At 35.4% G+C, this 12,218-nt stretch overlaps 1 protein-coding gene across 1 annotated transcript in view; it reads left to right on the forward strand.

Moving 5' to 3' along the window:
• abca12.S (ATP binding cassette subfamily A member 12 S homeolog) overlaps positions 1-12,218 on the forward strand; it is a 92,128-nt gene that overhangs the window by 60,907 nt on the left and 19,003 nt on the right. The window contains exons 30-43 of the mRNA XM_018238948.2: positions 1,188-1,257; positions 2,323-2,457; positions 2,560-2,706; positions 2,779-2,965; positions 4,036-4,254; positions 5,618-5,814; positions 6,287-6,444; positions 6,951-7,187; positions 7,533-7,686; positions 7,877-8,129; positions 9,083-9,166; positions 10,761-10,851; positions 11,103-11,230; positions 11,958-12,045. Coding sequence (XP_018094437.1) covers positions 1,188-1,257; positions 2,323-2,457; positions 2,560-2,706; positions 2,779-2,965; positions 4,036-4,254; positions 5,618-5,814; positions 6,287-6,444; positions 6,951-7,187; positions 7,533-7,686; positions 7,877-8,129; positions 9,083-9,166; positions 10,761-10,851; positions 11,103-11,230; positions 11,958-12,045 — 2,148 coding nt within the window. The remainder of the gene's footprint in view (positions 1-1,187; positions 1,258-2,322; positions 2,458-2,559; positions 2,707-2,778; positions 2,966-4,035; positions 4,255-5,617; positions 5,815-6,286; positions 6,445-6,950; positions 7,188-7,532; positions 7,687-7,876; positions 8,130-9,082; positions 9,167-10,760; positions 10,852-11,102; positions 11,231-11,957; positions 12,046-12,218) is intronic.

The following is a 12,218-nucleotide window of genomic DNA, read 5'->3' on the forward strand; positions in this document are numbered from 1 at the left end:
CGAATTCGCGCCTGGCGAATAAATTCGCCCATCACTACACCCTCTATAACAAGGCCATACAGGTACAGCAGTTACAGATACTGATTGGAGGTATTTGGGAGTAGAAAAAGAGGATTTTAAAAAGAAGATTTTAGACTATATGTTATTATGGCACTAAAAGGGTTAAAACTGGGTTTATGACAATGATGCATGAATATATCATATACTTAAGTTCATGAATTATACATACAGACTACACGCGTGTAGGATTGCTTCCTTTTCTTAAAGGGATCCTGTCATCGGAAAACATGTTTTTTTCAAAATACATCAGTTAATAGTGCTACTCCAGCAGAATTCTGCACTGAAATCCATTTCTCAAAAGAGCAAACAGATTTTTTTATATTCAATTTTGAAATCTGACATGGGGCTAGACATTTTGTCAATTTCCCAGCTGCCCCTGGTCATGTGACTTGTGCCTGCACTTTAGGAGAGAAATGCTTTCTGGCAGGCTGCTGTTTTTCCTTCTCAATGTAACTGAATGTGACTCAGTGGGACATGGGTTTTTACTATTGAGTGTTGTTCTTAGATCTACCAGGCAGCTGTTATCTTGTGTTAGGGAGCTGCTATCTGGTTACCTTCCCATTGTTCTTTTGTTTGGCTGCTGGGGGAAAAAGGGAGGGGGGTGATATCACTCAAACTTGCAGTACAGCAGTAAAGAGTGATTGAAGTTTATCAGAGCACAAGTCACATGACTTGGGGCAGCTGGGAAATTGACAATATGTCTAGCCCCATGTCAGATTTCAAAATTGAATATAAAAAAATTTGTTTGCTCTTTTGAGAAATGGATTTCAGTGCAGAATTCTGCTGGAGCAGCACTATTAATGGATTCATTTTGAAAAAAATTTTTTTCCATGACAGTATCCCTTTAAGGTCTCTACTGCCAATTATGTAATGGGCGAGGGATGGGTCCAAGGAGTGGCAGAGCCCTGATGTTGCATGGGCAAGGATGAGGGATCCAATGCAAAATAAGTAAATTACGTGAGGGTTTTTTGGGGAGGTCTGTAGGTGGGCCAGGGGCCAAACAACTAGAAATTTACCAGCAGCTATATTGCCCCAGCCTTGGCTAGTATTTTATCAGGTGGCAACCTTGCAGATGCATACAGACTTGACTCTGTTAATCAATCTCCTTTTTTTATATTGTTACATAGTGTATTTTCTCTCCAACGGCACTGAGCAATGCGATCCAGTATGTGGTTCATTATGAAGAACAAGGTGTTGGTGAGTTGTAGGGAAAACAATTCCCACTCTTTTGTAATTTTTTTGTAGTTCCAAGACAATATAAAGGCACAAGGCTGAAGGAAGAGTGCCTTTCTACAGCTCATCTAACTCAGTATCTCCATATTTTACAATAGAAGACACATGATTTATTATAATACACATGTTTCAGCAAGTCATGTGACAAATATTAAATCACTAAGCATCAATTATAACTGAGGACTGTTTTTAGGGATATCATTTCCAGGATACTCTGGCTCTTGTGTACACATATACAAGTTTTTTTGTTGCTCTCTGTGGGGAGCACTTGTAAACAGGCAATACGCAGTTAAAGAAATGCAGGGCACTCAAAAAATTAGCATTATTGCATGTTGAGTTATTATGTAATAATAGAATATATTTTATTTTCATATATTGAAACTCCTAAAACTATACTATACTATTATAGCCACATTTTCATTTATTGTGAACTTGTTAAGGTGGGTTGTAAAAATGCTTTTGCTAGCTGAAACAGGGAGTGCAGAGACCTGTGGCAATTCAGCTACAGTATGTGCAAGTCAGGGTGCAAAGTGCAAAAACATAGTGGACTGCATCTGTTTTCTGTACTCTGCATCCTGCCTTGCACATCATCAATGATCCCTATTATGTGTTTTTTTCCTTTTATTTCTTATAAAGTATCAAAAAAACTCTTGTGGTAAAAAGGCATGTTCCAAATCCTCAAATGATTATAAATGAAGATTATGACCTGCTGTTGGTTCAAGCTACAACTTGTATGCAAAAGCTAATGATACATAAGAGGTTGTTTGGCATATACAATGCTTTCAGATAGGGTGACTTAAGTTCTCATGTCAACACAGCATTTGCTATAGGCCAAGTGTGCCTTATAGTATCCAGCTTTACATTTATTAAATTATATTTTCCCACTCATTATTTTGTTAACTCTATATTATTAGTTCTGTAAGATGGCACAGCAAAGTTTGAATCCAAAAAACCTTTCCATGTTGGTACAATTGTATCATGTGAAGATAAATATGTTTTCTAACAACTGGATTTATTCTGCCTCTCCAGGAATCCAATGGAGAAACATGTACATATCCCCACTTCTAGGGGACTCAATGACTTTTGGGTGGTTATGCTGGCTCTTGTTGATAGATGCCATGGTTTACTTTCTTGTTGGCTTTTATATTCAGATGGCATTTCCAGGTAAAATTCATGTCCTTGATATTCTTACAAAAAGCTGTCTTAAAATTTATATACCTTGAAATTGGTCTTGTTAAAAATACAAATTCTCACATTTCTCTTCAGGCAAATATGGAATCCCAGCTCCCTGGTATTTTCCCTTCCAGATATCATTCTGGCTAAAATGCTGTGGACTTGAATCTCTGTACCCCACAAAATCAAGTGGAATGACGTTTTCCAATATCATGGCAGACAACGTATATTATACAAAGGGTAACTAGCTAGGGAATAAAAGGGTGAAATTAGTATTTTTGGCATATCAACTAACCTTTTAGCTTTATGCAGGTGCTGAGAATGATCTTTGTCTGTTCAATGAACAAGAACCCGATGGTCTTACTGTGGGAGTGTCACTTCATGGCTTAACAAAAGTTTTCCAGTCCAAAACTGCTGTCAACAATCTAAATTTAAATTTCTATGAGGGTCATATAACGGCACTTCTGGGTCACAATGGAGCTGGAAAAACTACCACGCTGTAAGTACATACATAATTCATGTAAAATCAATCTTAAGTTAAAAACAAAGTTTGGACATACCATAATCAATGCCCCAAAGGCTTGCAACCCAAGATCAAAGCTTTCAACAGGTTCCTAAACTATGGAAAACATCTTATTGTAAAACTACAATAGTTGACATTGTATTTTACACTATTAGTTCCTAGTTTGTATTTCTTTGGAAGGGGTATGTAGCCCTCACAATCTAGTATATCAATTGTATTCAGCCATGAGCCAAAGTATCATAAAATATTTACTGTATATCATAAACATATTTAGTTTCTTTTAAATTGGGACCATGTAACGTTTGTTATATACTGACCCAAACACCCATGCTTTTCAGGCTAGTTAGGGGCCCAGTTAAAAAGATAATTCTACTATTCATGTGGATTGAGCATTATCTGTCCTGGCTAAAAATTTCTGTTAGTTGGCGAAAGGAAGTGAAGAAAAGAAGCAGGAAACATAGCAAGGAAATGCTAGGACAATAAGCAAACATAGCAGTAATATAGACAAAGATGGCAGTGTGGTACTCTCAGTAGGCTGCAGCAATAACCTATAATCAGGTGTTTTATTTCAGTCTATAGTTAATGCCAAGATCATTCAAGCAATATGAATGTGTAATGCCCTATGCATGTCTATAGAAAATGAATATGCTCTCAATGAATGATCTAATACATTTTAAATGAATATAAATGGAACTTATAGAAAATAGCATAGAATAAAAAAAAAATAAAATGGTGCCCCTACAACAAATGAATTTGTTTTACTATAGATGCATGTTAGTCAGACAGCCATACTGTACACATATAACTCATATAACATGTCAGATCCTTAAAAATTCTCTTAAGGCAAAACTGTAGCCGTGGTATCCTTTATTGGTAACTGTGCTATTATAGTTAACTAAAGACGATATATTCCTGGTGTTTTGTATGTTCACAATGTATTTTATTGGCATGGGTGTACAAAAAAATGGTTAAATGATTCGGGGACATCATGCAAATTATTTTGATTTATCTAACCACTTTTCAATGCTTTGTTTTGTTTTCCCCAGTTCTATGTTGACCGGTCTCTTCAGTTCCACTTCGGGTACTATTTATGTGTATGGTGATGATATCAGAACACATTTGGATCGTGCTAGGAGCAACATGGGAGTGTGCATGCAATATGATGTTCACTTTGATCATCTTACCGCAAAGGAACACCTGCTGCTTTATGGTTCTATCAAAGCTCCACACTGGACTAGGACACATCTACATGAAGAAGTGAAGAGGTGGGTGGCATTAGATATCAATGGCAACCCTCCTCTATCATGATTCTTTATTGGTGAAGTCAGAGAATATGTATTTCATTAAACAATAGGGTACTCTATTCATTTAATATGACACCATATATTCAAAGGCCACTATTCTATTTTTCCTTTCAATCGCATTAATATAAATACAAGTTAAAACATGTTTATTTTTCTTATTTATAAAAAGAAGTTCTCCAGCTTACTCATACAAATAACAACTTAATTTGAACCCCATAAAGTGAAAAGTGCCAGAAAGGCTTACTACTGGAATCTGTGACCCTCTTCATTCTTTCCCCTTTTCCATAAAAGTTCCTTATGTAGCAAACTATCTTGTTAACTGAACCTTCTATTTAGTGGTGAAGAAAAATTATAGATGGTTGCAAACAGCTGCCCCGTTGCATTTATATTACAAAAGAAAGATCCTGTATTGATTGCAAAATGTTAGTGCTACACATACAATTCAATGTTGGTGCTATATACACATAAAATTCAATTTAAACGCAATTCCACTTTTTCAGAGGCTCCTTCCTTGCCCCCTTCATGCAACACAAGTTTACAATTATAGAATATGTTGGAGAGCACAAAGTATGAATGTATCTAAGTTATTCTTTAGAACTCATAGACAAAAAAAATAAACAGCCAGAAATAGACAAGTACAGTATAGGACTCATTTAGTTACTGAGGTGCAGTGAGCAAAAGTGTAATTTTTAAGTGCAATCATCATGTTTGAGGATGCAAACAGGAGTTTCTTGATGCAATTGTGCTGCTCCTACCAATTCCGATTCCATCCTTTGGAAACTCTAGAGCTACTGCCTGGACAGAAGGAGGTGCTAGCTTCAGGGTTCTGCTTTGTCAATAGCCACAGCAGGGCCCAATTTGGAATGTAAGGCAGGACGCACTGAGAGGTGGCAAGCAAGATTTCAAATGCATTTTGATGCGAGGGCCTTTAGGGCACATGACACATTTTTTCGCTGCTACAAAACACCATAAAATACCTACCATAGACAATACTGATAATTATCTCTACTAAAACATTCATACCATGTAACTGCTCAAACATGCATACAAAGGCAATGAGTGATTTGAGTGTTTTAGCAAAGACAAATGGAACCAAATGTCCCATTCAGAAAGTGAATTTATTTCAACATTTCTGTAAAATGTCTGGTCCCCAAGGTTATTCTTAGTAAAAGTGTATTATATACTATATTATATAGATAGATATAGATATAGCATATACCTTGATAAAATGTTTTGGTTGAATAGGATCTTGAAAAAATCAAAGTGGCTGATTTGAGGCAACATTTCTCCTACTGAGTGCAGAACAAAACTTTATTTTTTGCAGGAATTTGAAAGATACAGGTCTATACAATCACCACCACAAGCCTGTGAAGTCCTTATCTGGTGGCATGAAAAGGAAGCTGTCTATTTGCATGGCTCTGATTGGTGGTTCCAAAGTTGTAATCTTGGATGAACCAACCACGGGTGTAGACCCTTGTTCAAGACGCAGCATCTGGGAGGTCATATCCAAACAGAAGAAAGGTTAGAGAGAAGGCCATGTGTGCCAAGATGTCAATAACTACACACTAACATATATTGCGCCTTATCCAAAACTGTGGGATGATGTAAGACAGGGATTCTTAAGCTACTGTATGAAGCGGGACCAAAAATGGGTGCAATTGTTGTATCTCCATGGTTCCTCCAATTCTTTCACATGCTTAAACATAGTGATTAAAACAAAACAAGGCAAATAAGTGCATATTTTGGCCCTTTTTATTACATTTTGAGGATGTTTAAGAAACTTGGTTTATATAGCAATGAAATTGAAATATTTATTAATTTCTCAATGAACCCAGTGTGTATGTGTTTCTATGTTAGATTTGTGGCATACCTGTTAGGGGGAAACATTGCGAATAGTTGAGATAGAATGGCAAACACTTGGAACTTTTCTGTCATTAATGGTATTGCTTTCTTATTTAAACCTTGGTAAATGACATAAGGTATTTTATTACAGATAAAACCATAATTTTATCCACCCACCACCTGGACGAGGCAGAGGTGTTGAGTGACCGGATGGCATTCCTTGAGCAGGGAGGCCTGAAATGCTGTGGGTCGCCCATGTATCTGAAAGAGAAGTTTGGCAGCGGGTACCACCTTACTCTCACTAAAAAGGTACAATGTGGCACATAAACACAAATTATCATCATGCAATGTCAGCAAAGGTTGTAACAATTCCTTAATTCCAATACATTTTGTAATCTGCAAATGTTTTTAGTAAAAAAGTTCATATTATCGTATTATAATAAATAGTAATACTAATACTATGATAGATATTTACAGCATTTAATAGATCTTCATTTAATTAATAAAAGAAACAGATTTTTACCACTTAGCTACAACCAGTCATCAGTGCTTAGCTGATACTTTCCTTGTACAATTATGAAAACAACCATATGTTATGGATTACTAGATTTTGGCACACTCTGCCCATGTAATGATATAATCCCCTAAAAATATATACAGTCTTTCAGCCAAGAAGATTGTGTTGGGCAGTCAGAGAAGGTAAAGCACTTCATATGTACTTATTTTTGCATGTACAGTATTTTTATGAATGAAAAGTAGTTCTGCTGCATCTTTGAAACATCTTTTAAATTTACAAGGCCCACCTTTTATTTCAGTTCCCAAATCGAGAGAACCAAGAAGAATGCAGTGTAGAGATGGTGACTGGTCTCATAAAGTCACATATTCCAAATGCACGGTTAAAGGAGGATGTTGGAGGAGAACTTGTGTACATCCTGCCTCCATTTAATGCTGACATTTCTGGTGCCTACTTATCTCTTCTCCAAGCTCTGGATTGCAGGATGAATGAACTCCACATTGGATGCTATGGGATCTCAGATACTACCATAGAAGAGGTATTATATTAAAGAGTTAGCCTAATATCAGTAATGCTACTTTACCCACAATATTTTCATACATCTTTATCAGACTAAAATTAATTGAGATTAAAAGAAAAGAATATCCTATGAAACCAATATTAGTACATAAAAAGGACCTTTAGTACAGAAAGAGGACCTTACATTTGAATGTTTTGAAGCCATGATCATGTGCTGAATACATGCTATGTAAATAAATCTGTGTACTAGTTATTCTAGATTTATACATACAATATACACACTGCATACTGCACCCTATCATTTTCTGAACATCAGTTACTGATAGGTGGTTACTGTTCATATATTCCTTTCACTTATACACAGGTGTTTCTTAAACTGACTGATGGCCTAGATGAAGATGAAGAAGATGCAATGGCTTCGTCCAGCAAAAAGACAATGATGCCCATACCTAATGAAGAACATTTGTATGTCCAGGATGAGCAGTTTTTAACCAGTTGTAGATTTACAGATAGAGATGGTATGATACTACATAAACATTTTTCAATTTTGGAATTGAATCATGCTTGTAAATGATAGATTCTTCTTAGAAGATTTTGCTTACAAGATAACATGAAACCATTTCTATATATGGAAACACACACATTTGTGTAATCTCTACCGTTAACATAACATTTTAATCACACTGTATCTTTTATTATGTTATATAGACCAGCCGCTGACCAATGAAGAAAAGCTCACTGGTGTGTCTCTGCTCATCAATAAAATCATAGCCATCTTTATTAAGAGGCTCCACAATTCAAGGCGAAACTGGAAGGACCTAATATCTCAGGTTCTGTTCCCTGTAATTTTTGTTGTCATTGCCATGGGGCTAGGGTCACTTTCCTCGAGTGATGTATCTTTTCCAGAACTCCTGCTGACACCCAATCTTTATGGTACATCTTCACAGTCGGTGGCATTTGAGTAAGTATTGAAATCAGCAATAGTTGAGTCAATAATTTAAAAGAGATTGAATTTTACTCTGTAGTAAAATTAGAGAAACAAACATTTATGATAAACCAGGTGGAAATCAAATGGAGAGTATTCACCATCACCATAAAATACCTTTGCTAAACATGAGCAAATTAAATAGGACTTGTGTTGCAATTACACTTTGCCTATTGTTTTCATTTGAAAATGTTCCTTCTCAGTGGGCAATTAATTTGTTTTATTAGTTCTTTTGAAGTTCTTTGGGTCCAGAAGTGACAGGAAGTACTAAAGTGAAACTGGCTTCATACTGTATTCTTGTTCGTGTCAGAAATAGCAGAAACCATAGATATTTCATAATTAAACCAATTTGCAAAAAGGATTTTCAACACAAGCTCTATTCATACAGCTGATATTCAAAAGGGGTACATTGTATATTGTCACTTTAAATAAGAAAGGCACAAAAGGGATCATTAACCATAACTCTAGATAATTTCCAGCAACATGTTAACACTTTCCTGAGAGAGCATTTAAATAGACAAATTTATCAAAACTGTGGATCAGGTGTGGTAGCAGAGAATGGCATAAAGAAGATAAAGTAATTGTAATGTATTTAAATGCTATGGGTAGCTAGAACAGGAACAAATGTTGTACCCATGTTTACATTACCCATAGTAGAATCTTGATAAAGCTGCAGTGTGTTTATTGTATATGTTAACACATAATCATAAAATGAACATACAAATACTGACCAATACAGAAGGTAACTTGTTTGTTAGCGGGAGAAGGGGTTATAAAACACAGGGTATAAGAAGGGATTAAAATATGTCAATTTAAACATTATCATTGGTTATTGTTGTTTTGCTGATATTGTTTTGTATTTCTAACTCTCATCTTGAGGTTCTAAGAAGATATTTCCTAATTATAAATTGTTCTTATTCATCATTAAGGTTGTATAATGGATCAACTTCTAATCTGGTCTCAGAAATGAATTCGTTCCCTGGCATAGACAACTTCTGCTTGAATCAAAATTCGTAAGTATTTATGTATTGTTGTTTGACCCACATTGGTAGCCCACAAATGTAAGATCTACAAATATTAAAGTCCGATGGTCTAAAAACTCTGAATCTGAAATCCGGCATCTAAAAGCTCTTGAGGTCGTGTATAAGTCAATGGGGAAGGTCCCAGTATCTGCGCTTATGTCCGTTCTGATATCCCATGATTTCAGGGTTTTGGCACAAAAAAAAAATCATCGTTTTTGCAGAAAACTCCGAACAGTTTGCCCGACCCTATTTTTTCTGTCTTTTTTCTTCATAAATAAGTGAATTCGGAGTTGCTTGGAGTTGGATATTAGAAATACTGAGATAAAATTGGACCTTGATAAATAACCCCCCAAGAGTATAACAGAATCAGAACCATTTATTTCTGACCTCTACATGCTATGCCTACTTATGTATATTGGCTGATTTGTCATTGTTGGTATATGTGCAAATTTTAGAGATGAACCAAATCCACAAAAACCAAATCCTCCGCAAAAGATTCACATCTACATTTAAATGTGATCAAAATAGCATGCATCACCAACAAAAAATTGGACAGGTACTATAGTGATTGATTTATACTCTCTGTAAAGCACTGTGGAATATGCCAGCATTAATAAGTATAAACTGAGCATGCAGTGATGCCATTCACAAAGGTATTTGCACCCATATATTCTCTGAACACCCTGTGGTAGCACTTATGTGCCCACCCAGCTTATTATGATAAATTATTTGTCAGTATACACATTGAATAAGCAACTGTTGAAATTTTCAAATACCATGCAATCTGATCTCACTTACAGTTATTATAATGCCTGCCTTGTATTTCTGCCCATCCACTGCACCCTAATTGTTGGCGGGCTTTGATCACATTTACATAGATTCTGAGACGTGTTTGCAGTGCATGCATTGATCTTCCATTATCAGTTTATACATTTAAATCTTTGTGGTTGGTTCTGCAGTTTAAGCAATGTTTTGTCAACTTATGTGACCTATTTCTCTAAATATTAAAACACTTAGGGGCAGATTTATGAAGAGTCGAATAGTAAATAAGAATTCGAATTTTTGAATTTTGTTTTTGGTCAAAACGTTCAAACTCGAATTGGGAATAATCCAAACTCGATTTGAATTTTAATTTGAATTAGAGAATCGAGATTTATAAAACCTTGACCCTTGGAACAATTCAAATTTGATTATTTGCCACCTAAAACCTGCCTAGTTTATGTATGTCAGTGACCCATTTGAAGATGTTAATAGCCTTCCTGACATTCGAGTGTTTTTCGGAGAAAAAACTCGATTCGAGTTAAGTCAAATTTGATTCATGTTTTTGAGGCAGTCATATTATTTTGAGTTTTAGACGTTCTAATTTTTTCTTAAATAACCTCTCAATTGAATTTAAAGTATATTCGAATTTATTAGAGTAAAACAAAATTCACATGAATTCAAATTTCGACCTTTAATAAATGGGCCACCCATAATTGGATAGTATCTGCTTTTTCTTTGTATATATTATAAAGGTCATTGCCTTATATTGTTATATTATAAAATAATTATCCATATGTTTTGATATATGATACTTCTGTTTTAGTAATTGCTTGAGTCAAAGTGGTTTGGGTTTATGGACTTCTGACAACCAGTCGCTTTCACATGCGTCATGCAACTGTTCAACTGGTGCACCGGTAGGTGGAACAAAAATAGCATGTATTTTATTGAATGCCACTACTGTATTGACAGTGATAAAAAGAAGCTTTGAATATCATCAGTAGATCCATTTTAATAAATACATATATATTGTATGTATTATCTGTATTGCCATTTGTAAGATTTATTTTGCTTTGTTTTTTTAAAGAATCTTACTGCTCATTTTACTGCAATGTGCATTATATTAGCATACAATAAAGGGGTAAATCATATTCTTTGTATTATGTAGGTATGCAATGCATATCCAGCTTCTCCATCTCATCGCCGGACCTTCTCTGAGCAAATGCTTTATAATGTCTCTGGATATAATATGGAAAGCTATCTCCTGACCACCAATTTACAGTTTGTCCAACAGCGGTAAGACTCAGCTAAACAAACAGGATTATAAGAATTGCTTAGTTCTTTAAGAGTCAGTCATACTGGGTGCTTTTATGTTGCGTTTTTAAAAATGAGTGGTCTAGCGTAAATATGCACAAAATTAAGCCCTACTGAAAATAATGGAATACACATGTAGCAATTCTCACTGGGGGTTTGCTAGACAACATCCGTCACGAGACAACAGTATTTGCATTTTTTCAGCAAAAATGCCAAAACACCAAGGAAACACCATATTATTGAGCTCTATGGGATCCGCAGGTTTGGAAATACACTTTATTGACAAATGCTGCTTATTTTCAGTACGGCAGCCAAACTCTTACAAGATGGATGGCGCATATAAGTATTTGCAGCGTTGTCTACTGGTGATGTAATTACGCTACATATTGATCAATCTGGCTACATTTTGCATGTTAATTGCTTTTCACAAAAGTTTAATAAAATTCATCCAAGCAGAATCATGGGGAATGACCAAACACAGAAATGCATGTTGGGAACAAAAACAACATGCTGAAAAATGCACATTATCATGCACATGAGGTTTCATTGGTGTGTTAAAAAAACACCCCAGGTGACCTCGTCCTAAGTGTCTAACCTTATGATCTAACCTACTGTATATTAAGCAGAACAGTTAAGGCTGGCTTAGAGGTTCAGTCTTAACAAACTAAATTAGCAGTCCAATTAACCACATTTGTCTGTAAATATACAGATATGGAGGATGGAGCTTTGACATCCCATGGGTCTCAAGTAAGCTGGAAACACTTGCACCTCAAAATCCAGATATGACAATAAGCAAGGTAACTAAGTTAGTAATAATTTATATTACATTTATATGAATGTGTCAAATCCCACATACGGCTTTCATGCATAAAAATGGTAAGCTGTAAAGCACTCATTATCAGGGAGGACATGCCATGAAAGTTTTGTATACTGCTTTAACCATAGTAACATTCAAATAGAACTTATATGA

Source organism: Xenopus laevis, chromosome 9_10S (assembly GCF_017654675.1).
Source record: "Xenopus laevis strain J_2021 chromosome 9_10S, Xenopus_laevis_v10.1, whole genome shotgun sequence".
NCBI lineage: Eukaryota > Metazoa > Chordata > Amphibia > Anura > Pipidae > Xenopus > Xenopus laevis.